This window comes from Bombina bombina, chromosome 1, assembly GCF_027579735.1.
Source record: "Bombina bombina isolate aBomBom1 chromosome 1, aBomBom1.pri, whole genome shotgun sequence".
Lineage (NCBI taxonomy): Eukaryota > Metazoa > Chordata > Amphibia > Anura > Bombinatoridae > Bombina > Bombina bombina.
In genome coordinates, this window is record NC_069499.1 from 1,509,154,826 (window position 1) to 1,509,176,417 (window position 21,592).

At 38.3% G+C, this 21,592-nt stretch overlaps 1 protein-coding gene across 1 annotated transcript in view; it reads left to right on the plus strand.

Annotated features, from left to right (window-relative positions):
- Positions 1–12,855: 12,855 nt before the first annotated feature.
- Positions 12,856–21,592, plus strand: part of POLG2 (DNA polymerase gamma 2, accessory subunit) — a 79,376-nt gene continuing 70,639 nt past the window's right edge. The window contains 4 exon segments of the mRNA XM_053708004.1: positions 12,856–12,893; positions 14,211–14,778; positions 17,546–17,600; positions 17,603–17,654. Coding sequence (XP_053563979.1) covers positions 14,273–14,778; positions 17,546–17,600; positions 17,603–17,654 — 613 coding nt within the window. The 5' untranslated portion in view covers positions 12,856–12,893; positions 14,211–14,272.

The window sequence follows — 21,592 nt, forward strand, 5'->3', positions numbered from 1 at the left end:
GACCTTCAACCTAGTTTATGTATTTCCACCGTTTCCTCTCATTCCCAGGCTGATAGCCAGGATCAATCAGGAGAGGGCCTCGATGATCTTGATAGCTCCTGCGTGGCCACGCAGGACTTGGTATGCAGACCTGGTGAATATGTCATCGGTTCCACCATGGAAGCTACCTTTGAGACAGGACCTTCTTGTTCAGGATCCATTCGAACATCCAAATCTGGTTTCCCTCCAGCTGACAGCTTGGAGATTGAACGCTTGATTCTATCGAAGCGTGGGTTTTCAGATTCTGTGATAGATACTCTGGTTCAGGCCAGAAAACCGGTAACTAGAAAGATTTACCATAAGATATGGAAAATATATATCTGTTGGTGGGAATCCAAAGGATTCCCATAGAATAAGATAAAAATTCCTAGGATTCTCTCCTTTCTACAAGAAGGTTTGGAGAAAGGATTATCTGCAAGTTCTCTAAAGGGACAGATCTCTGCTTTATCTGTCTTACTACACAAAAGACTGGCAGCTGTGCCAGATGTTCAAGCATTTGTTCAGGCTCTGGTTAGGATCAAGCCTGTTTACAGACCTTTGACTCCTCCCTGGAGTCTAAATCTAGTTCTTTCAGTTCTTCAAGGGGTTCCGTTTGAACCTTTACATTCCATAGATATTAAGTTACTATCTTGGAAAGTTTTGTTTTTGGTTGCTATTTCTTCTGCTAGAAGAGTTTCTGAGTTATCTGCTCTGCAGTGTTCTCCGCCATATCTGGTGTTCCATGCAGATAAGGTGGTTTTGCGTACTAAGCCTGGTTTTCTTCCAAAGGTTGTTTCTAACAAAAATATTAACCAGGAGATAGTTGTACCTTCTTTGTGTCCGAATCCAGTTTCAAAGAAGGAACGTTTGTTACACAATTTGGACGTAGTCCGTGCTTAAATTCTATTTAGAGGCTACAAAAGATTTCAGACAAACATCTTCTTTGTTTGTTGTTTATTCTGGTAAAAGGAGAGGTCAAAAAGCGACTTCTACCTCTCTTTCCTTTTGGCTTAAAAGCATCATCCGATTGGCTTATGAGACTGCCGGACGGCAGCCTCCTGAAAGAATTACAGCTCACTCCACTAGGGCTGTGGCTTCCACATGGGCCTTCAAGAACGAGGCTTCTGTTGACCAGATATGTAAGGCAGCGACTTGGTCTTCACTGCACACTTTTGCCAAATTTTACAAATGTGATACTTTTGCTTCTTCGGAGGCTATTTTTGGGAGAAAGGTTTTGCAAGCCGTGGTGCCTTCCGTTTAGGTAACCTGATTTGCTCCCTCCCTTCATCCGTGTCCTAAAGCTTTGGTATTGGTTCCCACAAGTAAGGATGACGCCGTGGACCGGACACACCAATGTTGGAGAAAACAGAATTTTTGCTTACCTGATAATTTACTTTCTCCACGGGTGTGTCCGGTCCACGGCCCCGCCCTGGTTTTTTAATCAGGTCTGATGAATTATTTTCTCTAACTACAGTCACCACGGTACCATATGGTTTCTCCTATATTTTTCCTCCTGTCCGTCGGTCGAATGACTGGGGTGGGCGGAGCCTAGGAGGGACTATATGGCCAGCTTTGCTGGGACTCTTTGCCATTTCCTGTTGGGGAAGAGATATCCCACAAGTAAGGATGACGCCGTGGACCGGACACACCGTTGGAGAAAGTAATTTATCAGGTAAGCATAAATTCTGTTTTTATTACAAGACCAGAGACTCCTATTTTGCTAGTTTAAAGCAACTAACAAAATAAATTAGTCGCTGGATGATGAATGGGCTTGAAATAAAATTGTTTAAAAATAGAATCTGAAGACCAATCTGCTGAAATTAGAATTTGTTGTAGAGGAGCCGCTTTAAGAAAAGCTTTGGAAGCGGCTGAACCTCTGACAGAATGGGCAGAAAAATAGAAATATCAATGCCAGCTTCTTTCATAACCCATTTCACCCAGCGAGAAATAGAAGTATTAATGACAGGAGCATGAGGAGGAATAAAGGAGATAAAAAGTTGATTGGAAGAAGACGATCTTAAAAGAGGTGGTTTTAGATTCATACTCTTTAAAACATTTAACAACACAGAGAGAAGGTTCAGAAGGTAAATAAGGGTAAAATATAGAGGAAGAAAAAGTTTTAGTTCTGGGAGATAAGAAAAAGGTGACACCTTCAGGAGAAAAAAGTTTAGAAATAAAATATAAAGCACCAACGTCAGAAACTCTACGAAATTAAATAAGACATAATAAAGTAGCTAATTTTGCAGTAAGTTTTTTCAGAGAAAGCAAGTTATTAGAAGGCCAAGATTTGAAAAGGGAAAATATCTACGTTCCAGAAGAAATTATATTTAGGAGTAGGAGGGCGTTTTAGTCTAATGGCTTTTAAGAGTCTACAAATAAGGGGATGTTGACCAATAGGAAAATTATTTAATAAGATATGTTTAGCTGAAATAGCAGAACAATATAAATTGATAGATCTGTAAGCTAGACCAGATTCAAAAAGAGATGTTAGAAAATTAATAATATGACATATCCGCTGAAAGGGGATCCAAGTTCCTAACCATGCACCAGCTAGACCACTTTGTCCATGCATAAAAATAGGATTTTCGGTGCCTGCAGGCCAAGATTCTCGCATGAGAGGCTTAGCCCCTTCAGAAAGTCCTTCGAGAGGAGAGGAATCCCCGAAATTGTCCAAGCGATGAGACGAAGGGATTCTTGAAGAATGAGATTGTGAAAATCTCCTTCTGGGTTGGGTAACAAGTGTGGAAGATGAGGGAGAAGAATAGGAAGCTTGAAAGACATTCCCAGAAGAGCAGGATACCAAGGTTGAGTCGGCCAAAGGGGGATTATTAGAAGAAGAAAAATTTTGTCTCTGCGAACTACTGAAATTGTTCTCGAAATCATTGAAAAGGGGGGGAAAGCATAGGCTCCTTGAAGAGGCCAGAGTTGAAGAAAAGCATCGATTGCCGTTGCCTCTGGGTCCGGTCTCCAACTGAAGTAGGGGAGAATTTGGAAATTCAGACGAGACGCAAAGAGATTTAGAATGAAGGGACCTCTAAGATGAGACAGAGAAAGAAAAACATCTCTGTCGAGTCTCCAATTGCTGTAATCCATTAGAAAGCGGGAGCCCCAATCCGCTGCTGTGTTTTAAAGACCTGGGATATACTCTGCTTTCACAGAAATATTCCTGTCTAAACACAGATGAATGAACTCTTTGGTAATATTGGACAGATCTCTGGACTTCGTACCACCTAAACGGTTTAAATAACGAAACTGCAGAGATGTTGTCCATGCGAATCAAAATTGTAACTGGAGAAGAATTCCTCACAATACTCTTGACAGTGAAAGAACCCACTAGCAGTTCTAAACAATTTAAATAGAATAGTTTCTCCTTCAGAGACCACTTCCCTCCTGTGATAGAAGGACCGCAGCGAGCACCCCAGCTGGATCTGCTGGAGTCGGATTCGATTATGAAGTCTGGGGAATTGCCAAAAATAGCTCTCCCGCTCCAAGTCTCCATATGAGAAAGCCACCAGGAGAGTTCCTCTTGGCTTCTGGAGAAAGTTGAATTAAATGAGAGTAAGAAAACCCTTTCTGTAAATGGCAGATTTTGAGACGTTGTAATTCCCGATAGTGAAGGGGAGCAGGAAATATAGCCTGGATAGAGGATTAAAGTAACCCTACTATTCTGGCTATATTCCTGATAGGAGTGAATTGAGCTGAAAGAGTACGAGATATTTCTTTCTTGATATTTCTTTTACAAAGATATGACGAGTCCACGGATTCATCCTTACTTGTGGGATATTATCTTCCTGCTAACAGGAAGTGGCAAAGAGCACCACAGCAAAGCTGTTATATAACTGCTCCCTTAACTCCTCCCCCCAGTCATTCTCTTTGCCTATGCTAGTAATAGGAAGGGTAAAGTGATAGTGGTGGTAAAATTATAGTTTTAATTTCTTCAATCAAGATGTTTTTTATTTTAAAATGGTACCGGTGAGTACTATTTGACTCAGGGGGGATTTGGAAGAAGATTTCCCCCTGAAATTGATGATCTTAGCGGCAGTTACTAAGATCAATTATGGTTCCCACAGATCTGAAGTTAATATGGGAAAAATCTTCAGTGTGGAGAACAGTCTCATGCAGCAAGCAGCATTTGAGGTATGTTTTCAGCCTTTTTATTTCTGAGGAGAGTTAATATATCAGAACTGGCTGATTGGGTTCCTCATAGTGGGAACAGGGTAAGCAGTAGTCCTATATGCAAAAGGGTGTTACTGTACTCCTGGGTGTTTGTTTTCTAATACTTATGCACTCAAAGTCAGCATATAATTAAAACACTGGGACATATTACTATATCTTTATTATATTGTTAAACAAAAGGATGTCTTTTATTGTGTTTTTGGGGACCACATGGCAGTTTGAAACCGTTTCTCATGAGGTAGTTTAAATTTTAGTGCAACCTCCATTGTGGGCGGGCCTAGTTTATACTGAAGGAGACAGCAGAGATTTGCTCCGGTTGGGCCCTATCTGTGTTCTGTACTATCAGGATTGGTGTTGATTCATTTGGCAGTGTTCTGGGGGTAGGTAGGCGCCACAGCAGAGCTGTGGCCAGGTGCAGGGGTCTTATTTAGCAAAGTGTATTTTTTTGCTTAAATGTTCCTCTAAAGTGTAAATTTCTACTCTTGCATTTGGGATGCAATAATTTTTGACAACTCTGCATTTATATTCATAGTTTTTGAACGTTTATAGGCTACTTAAGTGTGTTTGGAAAAAAAAATTAGAGGGTCTTCTAAAGAAATTATTTATTCACCAGGGTTTCTTGTTACAACCTGCTGCCTGCATTGTTCCAGTAACTACGGCGGCGGCTTTCTGGTTTGACGCCCTTGGGGAGTCTCTGAAAGTAGAGACGCCCCTAGACGACATTTTGGACAGAATTAAAGCTCTCAAATTAGCTAATTCTTTTATCACAGATGCTGCTTTCCAGATTACTAAATTAGCAGCAAGAAATGCAGGCTTGCCATATTGGTTAACATTGTGGTCTGCTGATGTATCATCAAATTCTAAACTGTTAACTATTCCTTTCAAGGGTAAGACCCTATTCGGCCCTGAATTGAAGGAAATCATTTCAGACATTATTGTAGGTAAGGGTCACACCCTACCTCAAGACAAACCCCTTAAGATGACAGGTAAACAAAATAATTTTAGTTCCTTTCGAAATTTCAAAGGAGTACCCTCTGCTTTCCCTTCCTCTACTATACAGGAAGGAAATTTTGCTCAATCCAAGTCTGTCTGGAGACCTAACCAGACCTGGAATAAGGGTAAACAAGCCAAAAAGCCCGCTGCTGCTGCCAAGACAGCATGAAGGGGCAGCCCCCGATCCGGGACCGGTTCTAGTAGGGGCAGACTTTCTCTCTTTGCTCAGGCCTGGGCAAGAGATGTGCAGGATCCCTGGGCATTAGAAATTGGGACCCAGGGGTATCAACTGGTATTCAAAAATTTTCCCCCAAGAGTGAGATTTCATCTTTCACGTTTGTCTGTAGACCAGACAGAAAGAGAGGAATTCTTACACTGTGTAAAAGACCTCTATACCATGGGAGTAATTTGTCCTGTTCCAAAACTGGAACAGGGACAAGGGTTTTACTCAAACCTTTTCATGGTTCCCAAAAAAGAGGGAACTTTCAGACCTATTTTAGTTTTAAAATGTCTAAACAAATTTCTCAGAGTCCCATCGTTCAAGATGAAGATTATACGAACAATCTTACTAATGATCCAGGAGGGTCAATACATGACAACCGTGGATCTAAAGGATGCATACCTTCACATTCCTATCCACAATTATCATCATCAGTTTCTAAGGTTTGCTTTTCTGGACAAGCATTATCAGTTCGTGGCCCTTCCCTTCGGGTTGGCCACAGCTCCCAGAATTTTCACAAAAGTGCTAGGGTCCCTTCTAGCGGTTCTCTGGCCGCGGGGCATAGCAGTGGCGCCCTATATAGACGATATCTTGATTCAGCCATCAAATCGTCATCTGACCAAATCTCACACGGACATTGTGCTGTCCTTCCTAAGGACTCATGGTTGGAAAGTGAATATAGAAAAGAGTTCACTTGTTCCACAAACAAGAGTTCCATTCTTGGGAACTCTGATAGACTCGATAGACATGAAAATATTTCTGACGGAAGTCAGAAAATCAAAGATTCTAAATACTTGCCGAGCTCTTCAGTCCATTCCTCGGCCATCAGTGGCTCAGTGTATGGAGGTCATTGGATTAATGGTAGCAGCAATGGACATTGTCCCGTTTGCTCGCTTTCATCTCTGAACACTGCAGCTGTGCATTCTCAGACAGTGGAATGGGGATTATGCAAATTTATCTCCTCAGATAAATCTGGATCAAGAGACCAGAGACTCTCTTCTTTGGTGGTTGTCACAGGATCATCTGTCCCAGGGAATGTGCTTCTGCAGGCCATCATGGGCTATAGTGACAACGGACGCCAGCCTCTTGGGCTGGGGTGCAGTCTGGAATTCCCTGAAGGCTCAGGGTACTTGGACTCCAATGGAGTCTCAATTACCAATCAATATTCTGGAACTGAGAGCAATATTCAATGCGCTTCAGGTGTGGCCTCAGTTGGCACTGACCAAATTAATAAGATTCCAGTCGGACAATATCACGACTGTAGCATATATCAATCATCAGGGGGGAGCAAGGAGTTCTCTTGCGATGATAGAGGTATCAAAGATAATCTGATGGGCAGAGAATCACACTTGCCATCTATCAGCAATCTATATCCCAGGAGTAGAGAACTGGGAAGCGGATTTTCTAAGTCGTCAGACTTTTCATTCGGGGGAGTGGGAACTCCATCCGGAGGTGTTTGCATCATTGACTCAACAATGGGGCACACCGGAATTGGATCTAATGGCATCTCGACAGAATGCCAAACTTCCACGTTACGGGTCCAGGTCAAGGGATCCTCAGGCTGTACTGATAGATGCTCTAGCAGTACCTTTGTCGTTCAACCTGGCTTATGTGTTTCCTCCATTTCCTCTCCTACCCCGTGTGATTGCGAGAATCAAACAGGAGAGAGCTTCACTAATTCTAATAGTGCCTGCGTGGCCACGCAGGACTTGGTATGCGGATCTAGTGGACATGTCGTCTCTACCTCCGTTTTAACTACCATTGAGGCAGGACCTTCTCATTCAAGGTCTGTTCCAACATCCAAATCTAACTTCTCTGCAGCTGACTGCCTGGAGATTGAACGCTTGATTTTATCAAAGCGGGGATTCTCTGAGTCGGTCATTGATACTCTGATTCAGGCTCGCAAGCCTGTCACTAGAAAGATTTACCATAAGATATGGCGTAAATATCTTTATTCTTTATTGGTTGCGAATCCAAGGGCTACTCATGGAGTAAGATTAGGATTCCTAGGATTTTGTCCTTTCTCCAAGAAGGATTGGAGAAGGGGTTATCTGCTAGTTCTTTAAAAGGACAAATTTCTGCTTTGTCAGTTTTATTACACAAGCGTCTGGCGGATGTCCCAGACGTTCACTCTTTTTGTCAGGCTTTAATCAGAATCAAGCCTGTGTTTAAACCTGTTGCTCCACCATGGAGTCTGAATTTAGTTCTTAATATTCTTCAAGGGGTTCCATTTGAACCCATGCATTCCATAGATATTAAGCTGTTATCTTGGAAAGTTTTGTTTTTAGTTGCTATCTCTTCTACTCGAAGAGTTTCTGAGCTTTCTGCTTTACAATGTGATTCGCCTTATCTTATATTCCATTCTGATAAGGAGGTTTTGTGTACTAAACCTGGATTTCTTCCTAAGGTTGTTTCAAATAAGAATATTAATCAGGAAATTGTTGTTCCTTCCTTGTGTCCTAATCCTCCTTCTAAGAAGGAACGTCTATTACATAACTTGGATGTGGTTCGCGCTTTGAAGTTTTACTTACAAGCGACCAAGGATTTCCGAAAAAACATCTTCTCTTTTTGTTGTTTATTCTGGAAAGCGTAGGGGTCAACAAGCTACGGCTACCTCTCTCTCTTTTTGGCTGAAAAGCATCATCCGCCTAGCATACGAGACTGCTGGACAGCAGCCTCCTGAAAAAAAATTACGGCTCATTCCACTAGAGCTGTGGATTCCACATGGGCTTTTAAAAACGATGCTTCTGTTGAACAGATTTGTAAGGCTGCGACTTGGTCCTCCCTTCATACTTTTTTTTACAAATTTGATACTTTTGCTTCTTCGGAGGCTGTTTTTGGGAGAAAGGTTCTTCAAGCAGTGGTGCCTTCCGTTTAGGTCTCTGTCTTGTCCCTCCCCTTCATCCGTGTCCTGTTGCTTTGGTATTGTATCCCACAAGTAAGGATGAATCCGTGGACTCGTCATATCTTTGTAAAAGAAAAGGAAATTTATGCTTACCTGATAAATTTATTTCTTTTACGATATGACGAGTTCACGGCCCGCCCTGTCATTTTAAGACAGAATTTATTTTATTTTAAAAACTACAGTCACCTCTGCACCTTTTTAGCTTTTCCTTTTCTCTTCCTATATCTCCGGTTGAATGACTGGGGGGAGGAGTTAGGGGAGCAGTTATATAACAGCTTTGCTGTGGTGCTCTTTGCCACTTCCTGTTAGCAGGAGGATAATATCCCACAAGTAAGGATGAATCTGTGGACTTGTCATATCGTAAAATAAATAAATTTATCAGGTAAGCATAAATTTCCTTTTTTTTAATTTTGTCTGGAGGTAAACTGAGAGTTGCTTTGGAAGTATCTATGGTGAAATCCAGAAATATCAAGGACTGAGTAGGAATCAGGACGGATTTTTGTTTGTTTATTATAAAACTCAGATTCTCTAGGAGATGAATGGTAAGGGATAATTGATTTTGAAGAGAAATTAAACTCTGGTTCATAATCAGAATATCGTCCAAATAGATAATTAAACGGACTCCTCTGAGTCTCAACCAAGCCATAACAGGTTTTAATAATTTCGTAAAAATCCAAGGAGCTGAAGAAAGGCCAAAAGGAAGGCAAATGATGATAGGAAACGAAAGCATTTAGTTCCCTTAAATTTAGGACAGGGCGGAATTGACCGTTTTTCTTTTTTACAAGAAAAAGATTGCTGAGGAAAAGATCTTGAGAAAAATTGGTGATTTGAATGGCTTGTTTTTGAAAAAGAGTTGAAATTTTTGATTGAATCTTTTGAAAATAGAGGTCTTACAATATGGACAGGAGGGGAAGAAAATTCTATGAAAACACCTTGAACTGTTTGAAGAATCCAAGGATCTGAGGTTACTAGGCTCCAATTTTGAATAAAAAGAGCGAGCCTACCACCAAGATTTTTTGGGAAAGAAGGAAGGGAAGAAAAAAAAAGGAAAACTTACTTGCAGGTGGTCGAGATCTAGCTCTGGAACGTTGACCTCTTTGGAACCACGGTCTGGATACGAGACAGGAAGAACTGGGAAGTAGAGGGATCCTGAAAAGATCGTTGGAAGTGTTGCTGGAATTGTTGTTGGTATTGGAATTGAGGTCTTGATTGATTGGTAATTTGTGCGGCCAGGAAAGCAACCTCTGCCTTTCCCGGCCCTGTCAGGAAAACTGCTTGGATAAAAAAATCTTACGGACTGAAGTTCTTACTTTATTTAAATTTGAGAATGTATTGATATAATTATTAAGGTCTTTTAGAAAAATGTCCCAAAGAGGAGACCATTAGAGTCAGAGTCTAATTCATTGATGGCATTGTCACAAATTTTAGGGTCAATTTTTACGTAGAATATTTTTTCTACGTTCGACAATCATGGCTGTGTTGGTGTTTCCAATAAAGGAGAGAATTTTTTTAACCCATTCTCTGACCAAAAAGGGGTCAAGAGGGGAATTCTCAATAACAGCTTGTTCTGAAATTTCAAAATGTTTTGCAATAGGGCCAACAGAATCTAAAAGTTTGTCTTGGCATGTTTTACATGCCCTATCCATACCTTTCTTAACCCTATAATCAGGGGATCCTATAAATGTTATAATTTTTGGGTCAATTTCGGGAGTTATACAAGCGTTGTTAGGGAGAAGGGGAGGAGGGCATTCTGCTCTCATTTTATTACGAGCATCTTTTTTGAGGGGGAATTTTAATTGAAAATCAATAAAAGATGCCACATCAAGAGAGGGACACCATTCAGATGATCTGGGATGATGAAAATCATCTGCACAAAATCTGGGATTGCCAAGGTAATCAAAAAAATTTGAATTTTCTTTTTTAGAAGATTTAGATTTTTTGGGAGATTTCTTTAATTTTTTAGATTTAGGAGAATCTGAGTCTGAGGACCAGTTATCAGATAAATCCTCAAAATCAGAATTAGATAATTCTTCAGTAGAAGAATTTGAAATAGAGGATAACACCACTTTTTTATGTTTTTTTAACAGATAAAATCTCAGTATTTTTTTATCCCAATTGTAACCTCTTGGGATTAGGGGAAGGTTTTGCAGATGTTTTTCTTCCTTTACCGCCAGGAATTGAAGTATCAGCAAGAGTCTGACGAGATTTAGAAAATAATTTTTTACTAGCCATAACCGAAACAGAATAAGGTCTTTTTCTTTTAGAAATAGATTTGGGGGTTAGGCTGTTGAGACAAAAGATTTGGACATGTGAGTCATCATTTTACCCATTGAATTTTCAATCATTCATTGCACAGACTGCGCATTTGAAGGTTCATTAAATTCAGGGGTTTGAGACATATTAAAAAATAAATAAAATTATAATAAAAAATAATATTAACAATAAAATCGTCAGTTAAAAATATAAATTGAATAAAAATATAAATTGAATAAAAATATAAATTGAATATAATTTGTAAAAGCAAGAACTTCAGTAAAGACCCTTGAAATTATGCAGTTATTGAAAATGACAGAAATATATGTAATTTAATAATGAACTTTCCTTCAGATTGAAAGAGCAAGTCTGTCAGAAAAGTCAACTGTAAAGAATTTTGCCTCCACCTAGTGGTATAATAAGCTGAAATGAAATTATTTATAAAAGCAGGCAGCACAAACTATCCGTAACTCTCACTCGTTAAGAAATCAATAACGATGTGAGGGGACGGATTTTCAGCGACGTCAGAGGGCGGGAAGTAGTAGATGGCGGACGGCCGCGCGAGATGGAGATAAACCTTCAGAGGCATAAGGAGATAGATGGAAAAATTACAAGGTAAAAGACGATTATAAACAAAAAACGAATGGTAGTGTGGCGGTAGTCCGAAATAGAGCATAAGATAATGGAATAAAAATAAAAGATAAAATATATATAACATACAAGATTGGAAATGAAACAGAAAAAGAGGTTAGTCATAGAAAAAAGAGGAAACAGAGGATAAAACAAATGAGAACTATAGGATAAAAAATATATTTATTGTGATAAATATAAACACATAAAACAGAGCAATAAATAAATGTGTCTTAACTGCAGCGAGCAGCAAAATAAAGAGGAAGTTGGGGAACGTATTGGACAGTTATGGAAGCTATGACTCATCTTATTGGTCCATTTTTTCTGTTTTCCAAAGTATCCATCTCATTGGCTACTTATGTTAACTCTGTGTTATCTTTATTGTTTTAATGTTGGATTCATTTACTTATGTATCCTTACTTTTAAAATGCTGCATTGAGTAGTATAAAGAAAGATATGCAAAATAGGAGTCTGGTCCTTTAATAAAATTAGAAAGTTGCTTAAAATTGCATGCTCTATCTGAATCACGAAAGAAAAAATTGGGTTCAGTGTCCCCTTTAAACATTTGGTTATCATGGCCCTTTAATTATTCAGATAGGCCATGTAATTTTAAACAATTTTCAAATTTACTTTTATCACCAATTTTGCTTTGTTCTTTTGGTATTCTTAGTTGAAAGCTAAACCTAGGAGGTTCATATGCTAATTTATAAGCCCTTGAAGGCCGTCTCTTCTCTCACAGGCACTTTGACAGTTTTTCACCCACTAGAGGGTGTTAGTTCATGTGTGTCATATAGATAAACACTGTGCTCACGCACGTGGAGTTCCTATGAGCCAGCAGTTGATTGGCTAAAATACAAGTCTGTCAAAAGAACTGAAATAAGGTGGCAGTTTGCAGAGGCTTAGATAAAAGATAATCACAGAGGTAAAAAAGTATATTTATATAACTGTGTTGGGTTATGCAAAACTAGGGAATGGGTAATAAGGGGATTATCTATCGTTTAAAACAATAACAAATTCTGGTGTAGATGTCCCTTTATTAAGCATTATTGAAAACATCATCCAAAAGAAAATAGCGTCCCAACAGCCTCAATTGTATAATTTAAATTGATGATAAATCCTAGCGTTTCACTAGGATTACCATCAATAATAAAAAAAAAAAATCTTCATTTTGTATGCGTATACCTATAAGTATATTTTTTTATTTGAAAGTTTATATCTGTACTGATATGAAATAGTTTACAAAAATCAGCGTTCATTTGTAAAATACAAATCAAATTGCTATGTAAAAGAAAATATTTTCATTTATATAAACACGTTACAGAAAAAACTGAAGGAGGAAACAACTAGTAAATTACTCGAGATCTCTAACTGGATTTATACTAGTTTGGGGACATTTAACAATAAATCGCCAATTAAGTGAAAATAAAATGTATCATCCAGTCAATTGGTAATTAACCCCTTGGTAACCAGATAAGTCTGTAAGGCATTATAGTGAGCTCCACACCGATTTGGAAGCGGACACAAATCAGTATCATATCTTGGAGCAGCATAAAGAATCGCTTCAAGTTTGCCCTTTCACCCAAAAAGCTGCCCATTGGCTCAGCCTGCGTTCAGAGCGAGGCTTGGAACGCACTTGCTCCGCCTTTGATGAATGCACATGGCGGAAGTTTGTACAGCAAGAAGTGATGGTTTATGTTAGTGAGTATAGATAGTGTGCAGCAATTTTTAAAATAAGCGAATGATAAACTAAATTATACGGACAGTTTTTATTGTGCGTTCCTGTTGTTTACTAAACACGTTTAATTTCCATTGGTACATGTAAATTATATGCATATTTATTATGAGTTATAATGTATGCGTATAAATATATAATACAAATTAGAGACTACTTCCAAAACATTGATCCAGAATATAAGGTGGTGTAAGTGTCATAAGATCTACCCCTTGGTTGTCACATGGCGTTCATTGCAATATATACAGTACTCTTGAGCTGTCAAGGACTCAATGAATCTTACTTTACAGCTGCTTGGTGTAACTTCCCGATACGTATAAAACTTAGAATACATCTACACATGATTAACAATCCGTTAAAGGGACACTCAAGTTAAAATGAAACCATGATTCAGACAGAGCATGCAATTTTAAGCAACTTTCTATTTTACTCCTATTATCAATTTTTCTTTGTTCTCTTGGTACCTTTTTTGAATGTAAGCTTAGAAGCCGGCCCATTTTTGGTTCCGCACCTGGGTAGCGCTTGCTGATTGATGGCTACATTTATCACAGCACAGTTTGCTTTTGTGATACTTTGTAGGCTTGCAGTGGGCCTTTGCTTTTCTCGTGCACTACCTATGGGACTTTGCTGATTCCTGTTTATACATTGGTGGCTACATTAAGACACCAATCAGAAAGTGCTACCCAGGTCCTGAACCAAACATGGGCTGGCTCCTATGCTTACATTCTTGCTTTTTCAAATAAAGATAGTATGATACCAATTGAACACAGAAAAAAATGATAATATAAGTAAATTAGAAAGCTGCTTAAAATTGCATGCTCTATCTGAATCATGAACATGTAATTTTAACTAGACTATTCCTTTAAACTTTCATGATTCAAATAGAGCAGCAATTTTAAACAATTTTCCAATAAACTTCCATTAAGATATGCACAGTCTTTTTATATTTACACTTTTTGAGACCCCAGCTCCTACTGAGCATGTGCAAGAATTCAAAGAATATACATATAGGCATTTATTGGCTGATGGCTGTCACATAAGACTAAGTGCTATTGCATTGTCTTTATCACACATTTATTGATTATGCAAATCTGCTGTATTTAATATTCTGTAGGCACATCTCTAAATGTTTTAAGTGTAAACAGAGAGGACAATTCTTTTGAGGCATTATTGGGTGGTCTGTTTTTGTTATGATGGCTAAATTCTTAAATCAGGCGTGGGATGGTTCTTGAACAAAGGCTTATTTCTTCAGGGATTTTATTATGCTTTTGCTTTCATTCCAGCAGAGGTCTTGGATCACATCACCTGTTGGTATACACCAGCATGTTTCTACTGATTTGGAATCATGCCAACCTCTTATTTGGTGAAGCCAATGCGGATCTGGCAGAGCTGCTGCCAGAGGATGCTGCTAAAATTCTATAAAGCTCCAATTAGTTCCAGCCTAAGGAAGTACACCTCAAGGACTGACGAACAGTTACATGAACTGCTTTTTGTGTTGTGCCAGCGCAGACAGTTTATAACAGGGGACCAGCTTAGCAGAACCTCATTCTTTAAAGGATATCATAGCCTTGGACCTCTTGGGATAGAGCTGAAAAAAAACTTAATGACTCAGTGGTGGAACTCAATGGTTTTACATAGAGAACAAATTCTACCTATCGATACGTTGTGCAACTTACCAAAAGAATCAAGTACAACAGAGAAATCTGTAGCAACTATATGTTCTGAATCCTTGCAACAGCTGCTTCAAAATGATAACTTAACCAAAGACCAGCTCCTGTCATTGTTGAAAAGCACAATGAATGCCCATGGAATTTTACGTCGAGATCTTCTCTATGGTATGCTTTGCCTATAGTTTATGCTAAAGTTTAATGCATGTGCTTATAGAAGTGGCTATATCTAAAAGAAGGCAAACACCCCAAAACTGCTGTACATATTAAAATAGTATGATTTTGCATTAAAACCACCATTGTACATTAATCTGATCAAGGCAAACACAGTAAATGTGCTAATAAATTGTCTGGCAGTTGCTATATACAGTTCTCATTTCTTTTATGGTAAATTGAATTAGAGCTTACACTTTGAAGGAAAAAAGAAAATTCCCCAAATTACTTCTAGTACTGAGGTTGGCTCAGGAGTATGCAAATGTTTTGAACACCATATGGCTAAGGTGTTTGTAATAATGTTATACTTGTAGCGCTCAGGTATATGCACACTCCTGAGAATACTTCAATATGCTCTTATAGAATAGAGCTACATTTCAACAAACATACCTAGAGGAAGATGTAAATGTGATAGAAATAATTTGAAAGTTTTCTCTTTTGATTGAACTCTGTATCACGAGAGATTAGTTGTGACTTAAATGTTCCTTTAATTTTGCCCAAACCAGAGACTGCACAAAGGTGAGTTAATGGGGAGGGTCAGATTAAAGGGACAGTCTAGTCAAAAATAAAATGATTATTAAAAGTATCTGATTCAGATAGGGCATGCCATTTTAAACAACTTTCTAATTCACTTTTATCATCAAATTTGCTTTGTATTCTTGGTATTCTTAGTTGAAAGCTAAACCTAGGTAGGCTCATATGCTAATTTCTAAGCCCTTGAAGGCCGCCTCTAATCTCAATGCATTTTCTTGTCTTTTTTACAGCTAGACAGTGCTAGTTCACGTGTGCAATATAGATAACATTGTGCTCACTCCTGTGGAGTTAGTCAATCCTAGCATTTTACAAACGCTAGGATTGACTATTGAAACAAATAAAGGGGACTTTAATTCATGAAGTATAAGATACTTCATGTAGAAAGCTCCTTTATTTGATTCAATCGATCGCCGTTTTTACCTGGTACAGCAGCCCAATCAGGCTTGGCGCCCATGGGAGCCGGATTTACCGCACGGCTATTGGCTAAAAGGTGAAAACGTCACCTCTTAGCCAAACATTTTTTTAGCCATGGGCTGCTGTACCAGGTAAAAACGGTGATCGATTGAATCAAATAAAGGAGCTTTCTACATGAAGTATCTTATACTTCATGAATGAAAGTCCCCTTTATTTGTTTCAATAGTCAATCCTAGCGTTTGTAAAACACTAGGATTGATTTTCACTTTAAAGGGACACTGTACCCAAAATTTTTTTCTTTCGTGATTCAGATTGAGCATGAAATTTTAAGCAACTTTCTAATTTTACTCCTATCATCAAATTTTCTTCATTCTCTTGGTATCTTTATTTGAAATGCAAGAATGTACGTTTTAGATGCCGCCCCCATTCTTGGTGAACAACCTGGGTTGTCCTTGCTGATTGGTGGATAAATTCATCCACCAATAAAAAGTGCTGTCAGAGTACTAAAACAAAAAAAGCTTCAGATGCCCTTATTTTTCAAATAATGATAGCAAGAGAACGAAGAAAAATTGATAATAGGAGTAATTAGAAAGTTTCTTAACATTGCATGCTCTTTCTGAATTACAAAAGAAAAAAAATTGGGTACCAGTGTCCCCTTTAAGTATGAGTCAGCACTGACTGGATAAAATGCAAGTCTAATAAAAGAACTGATATAAGGGAGCAGTCTGCAGAGGGCTTAGATTACAAGGTAATAACAGAGGTAAAAAAGTATATAAAGTATAGGCAGTGTTTGGTTATGTAACACAGGGGAATGGGTAATAAGGGATTATCTATATTTTAAACAATACAAATTTTTCAAGTAGACTGTGCCTTTAAAATTCCAAGTCATTTTAGTTTCAAAAATATATTTAAAAGACCATTAAATAAAGTAAAATTACATCATCAAAAAGTACATAATAAAAAAACAATGCAACACCACTTACTCTGAGAAATATATTTTTCTAACCAATTAAACATTTCCTTTAATTTACCACCCCCTGTATCATGTGACAGCCATCAGCCAATCACAGACTCGTATACATAAACACCGTGAACTCTTGCACATGCTCAGTAGAGCTGGTGTCCATATAAAAACCCTTTGTGCAATTTGATAATAGAATTAAATTGGGAAGGTCTCCTAAAACTGCATGCGCTATCTGAATCAGAAAGTTTGTTTGACTTACGTCCATATTAAGATTGTTTTTTTTTTAATACGTTATCCAGTAACAGTTTGTGTTCTGTAATTTCCTTGTGACTGTAATACAAAAAAAATATTCTTAGGAGAGGCAATCAATATAAATACTAGAATCTTTGATGGTATAAAGACAAGACACACAGAAGGGGCGCCTAGTGTAATAAAGTACAGATGGTGTACAAATATGTGATAACAGATGTTCAGGTACTCACAAGTGTGGGCAGCACTCACTCGTGCTTAGTAGTGCATACTGGAATCTCACAGTGTCCCAGCTCACTGTTCTTTTTCCCACAGATCTCAGTCTAGGCTTAGTCTCCAACCGCAAACAAACATGGGCAAGGCTCTCAGTCGAGTGATAAGTTTAAAATCACTTTTATTAAAACAATGGTCTTTAAAAGCACAGTGTATACAAATATCCTTGTGTATTAAAATGCAACTAGTTTCTGAGCTGAGTATGGTCATTAGGGTTGGTTTACAATATAAATACAATATTTAACATATATTGTGTAAATGCTCTGATTTGTGTTCCGCTTATTGATGTAAAATTTTGTAGGAGCCCTGACCAGTATATTCCTTGTCTGGAATTAATGAACAAGAAGCTTCCATTTGGGTCTTGCTGAGATAGGGCAAATGCTTTCACATGAATTCTGATAAGCAGGATTCGGGTCATTTAAGGTAAGGAACACACATTAATTTGTCTAGAATTAAAATAGTGATATATATATATATATATATTCCATATTAAAGATTAATTAACCATGTTTTAGTTATTTATTTGCCTGCAAAATGTTTTAAATTTAAACTGACATTGAAACTATCAGGAAATACATTTTGTGCACATCTGATAATGAAATATTGTTTGCTCTCTGTGGGCCTGATGATATAAAATGATCCTCCAGTACTCTGCGAGATCCCTAGTGAAATTCTAAAAAGGCAGATTTTGATATACTTCTGGGGAATAAGTAGTAAAGGGGTTATCTATCTTTTCAAACAATAAAAATTCTGGAGTAGACTGTCCCTTTAAATGTAATAATACAGAAAGGACCCAATCGGAAGTGTATAGTAATATAAAACAAAGCACATAGTGTAAGTGTAGACAAAATCATGCAGTGCTATATTGCACTGGGCTTGTCTCTACTTCACATACAGAAATGTGTCTGTCTAGAATCCTGTGGAGAGAACTCACAGTGCTGGAGGGTTCCACCCTTTTCTTTTAGAGTTCAGTGAGTTGACCCCTGTAAAGTCTGCACTACAATTTCTCTGCAAACAGGAGAACATTTTATGATCAGGCACTAGATGAGAAGTGCTGTACGTTCAAGGGAAACCAACATTTATGTGTGATAATAGTTCCCAACCAAAATTAGTATAATATGTAATGGTATTGTAAGAGAAACACATATTCTAAAACTCTGGATTATGATAAAGGCAATCACTGTGAATGAAAATGTTACCAGAATGTTTTGCTTGTGCCTGAAAAAGTATAATTAGAGCAAGATAAGTAATGAATCATAAGTGAAAATGCAATCTATTACAGTGAAACAATAACAAAGCAAACTAAAGGACAAGCAAAAATAATTGTGATAAATCAGGGATTAGCAAATTTATGATACATCATAATAATGCAACAAGTGTGATAATATCGTTAGCAAACTTATTACCTAGTTAAAAACAATATAACTTACTGTATTATATACCAGGATCATGCAATAAACGCAATCATTTTATAAATATACCAAGCAAAACAATAACGTAACAAGTGTCTGCATGAAGTAGTTTGGAGATAAGACTGTGTGTAATGAGAACACAACCCTTGGTTTAGTGGAAATACATCTTGTACACAAGCGGAGTGCTAAATTATTGCGCGTCCGCAAACAGGCATATTTGCCCGTTTGCAGGTACGCAATAATTAATCAGCCAATGCAAGTGGCTAGTTATTGCAACCGCAAGCTTGCGGTGCCCCAAATGCCCCCAAAATACTGTGTAGTGTATTTTATTAAAAAATAAAGAAAGCAGCATCTTTCTTTTTTAATAAAATAACAGCACTAGGCAGTATTTTGGGGCTAAAGTTGGCAGGAGTGGGGTGTTAGGAAATAAAAGAAAAATTCTCTGATTAGTGCCTTTACATTGCGGTCTATAGGAACTGTGTGTTCCCAATAAATATATATGTATATGCTTATATACATATATTTATATGCTGTGCTTAGTTTCTGATATTATCTCTGACGGCAGCAGAACAAGGTTCCCATTGGGGCCTATGGAAGCGCACTCTCGTGAGCGCAATGCTTCCCAGCAATGCGCACGCGAGCTCGTCGACAACTTGTAAGTAAGCACTGGTATTACACAGTGGAGCGCAAATATCACTTTCATGAAAGCGATATTTGCGCTCCACTTGTAATCTTGCCTTATGTGTGAAGCATTTACAAATGTACTAGGAATAATTGACAATATGAAACTTGAATACATTTTGCACAATTAAACACTGCCAAGTAAAAGATTTTATTCTGAAAAATATTATCGTGGCAGTCCCTGGGCCATTAGGTAAAAAAAAGAGAAACATGACATTGTAGTATAATTACAAATCACACTTTACAAATAATAGGGAGCAATGAAAGATAAGTAAAAATATTTGTATTATATTGCAGTAATAATCCTTTCTGAGGTATTTGCGGGGGTTATGTGTGAAGTGATTTATCTGTGAACAAGCCGGACTGAAAAATCAAACTGGTATTGGAAATTTTTGAAGACAGACCTCAGCCCCCACCGCCCCTTACCTTGCCTGCCTAGTCCTCTGTTCTAAGGGGCCACTGATCTGCCCCCGAGGCCCCCACACGGGAAAGGAATGGAGCGGCCTTCTAAGGGGCCACTGATCTGCCCCCCCCAGTCCCTTATACCCGTGGCAGGAACTGACTTAGAGAGATGCACAATGCATGTGCACAAGGTCGCTCTGGAACCTCCCTGGAGACTTCCTCTTGACCTAAGCTCAATGGATGTGGCCTTGCTGCACCCACGGACCACTGAAAAACTCCAGGTATCTCGGTAGGCCAATCCGGCACTGTCTGTGAAAGGAAAATACATACTTGAGATGTTGCAGGAGTAATATGGATAACCCTATATTACTCCTTGTCGGGATCTGCTCTGGTCACCTCAGTTGTCGGCAGTCCGGCAGTCGGACTAGTGTGTTGTGTAATCTCGTTCTATGTAAATGTAAATGTATTATGTACTATAGTAACAAGATAGTAGGTAAAGTAGTACTACTGGTAAGTACCTATAGGTGCCAAATATTTTTGTAATCAACAATATAGCACTAAGGAGACTCATAGATAAATGAGTTACAAAGTCTGTAACAAAAAAAGAGTGCTTTACCCCTGCAATTATTTAGGAAAAATTCTCCCTGAATAATACAGGAAGGATTTTTAACCATTCATACTTTATCTTTATTGGTTTAACTATTCAAACATACACGTTTAAAAACACTTAAAGTGATGGTAAATTTGCCTCCAGAACTTCACATATTCTGAAAGCTCTTCTCCTAACTAGCATATCGATATCCTTATTTGGTTCCAAAGTCAAATGTACTTTTAATACTCAGCTTTTTTTGTCAGGCTATAATACCTCGTTTAATGCAGCCTCTCTCAACAATTTTGCTTAGGCTTCTTTGACTGACAGCTCTTTCAGCCAATCAGAGCCTCATCATGCGCCCCATGTAAATTAATCATAGCACGCTCCCGTGCTTGAAACGCTGCCTAGAAGTTGAACTGCAGCACATGCGCAACTCCCTACGCTATTTGCGCAACAGAAACAGTAATGCTGAAAACAGTAATCACTCTTTCTGTTGCGCAAATAGTGTAGGGAGTTGCCTGTGTGCAGTTCAACTTCTAGGCAGCGTTCCAAGCACGGGAGCGTGCTATGATTAATTTACATGGGGCGCATGGTGAGGATTTTGTGTTATTGGTTTTTCAAGTTGTCATTATTTATTTGGGTGTTTTTGGTTATGTTGGTTGATATAACTTTTTATATGTTAAATTGTGTTGGCACTTTAAATTTATATTACAGGAGGATTCTGATGATGTCATGATTGAAAAAAGGGGGTGGGACTGTTTTGGCTATTTAAGGGTTGCATTCGGCATTTATTTTTATTGAGCCTGAGGAGGCGGTGTAAGCCCCGAAACGTTGCTCTGTCTGTACTGCTACCCTTAGTAAAAGTGAATTTGAACTGAATTATTGAGTGTCTGCCCATTTTTTTTCACATATATCTTACACCTGGGGACAAGGTGGGGATTGTGACACTCATTTTGGAAGGTTGAATTCCCTCTGTATACACTCATTTTCATATAACTGCATGTAATAGACACTACTATAAAGAATAAGATGCACAGATACTGATATAAAAATCCAGTATAAAATGGTTTAAAAAACGTACTTAGAAGCTTTCAGTTTAGCTCTGTTGAAAAGGTACTAGGAAAGCCCACTGCAAGTGGGAAATAAGACACTTCCCCCCCTCCCCCTTCTTTTGCATATGAAAAGACCCTTTACACAAACAGGAGCAAGCTGGAGAAGGTAGCTGACGGTATTCAAATAAAACTTTGGGGCTTGGTTAGGACTG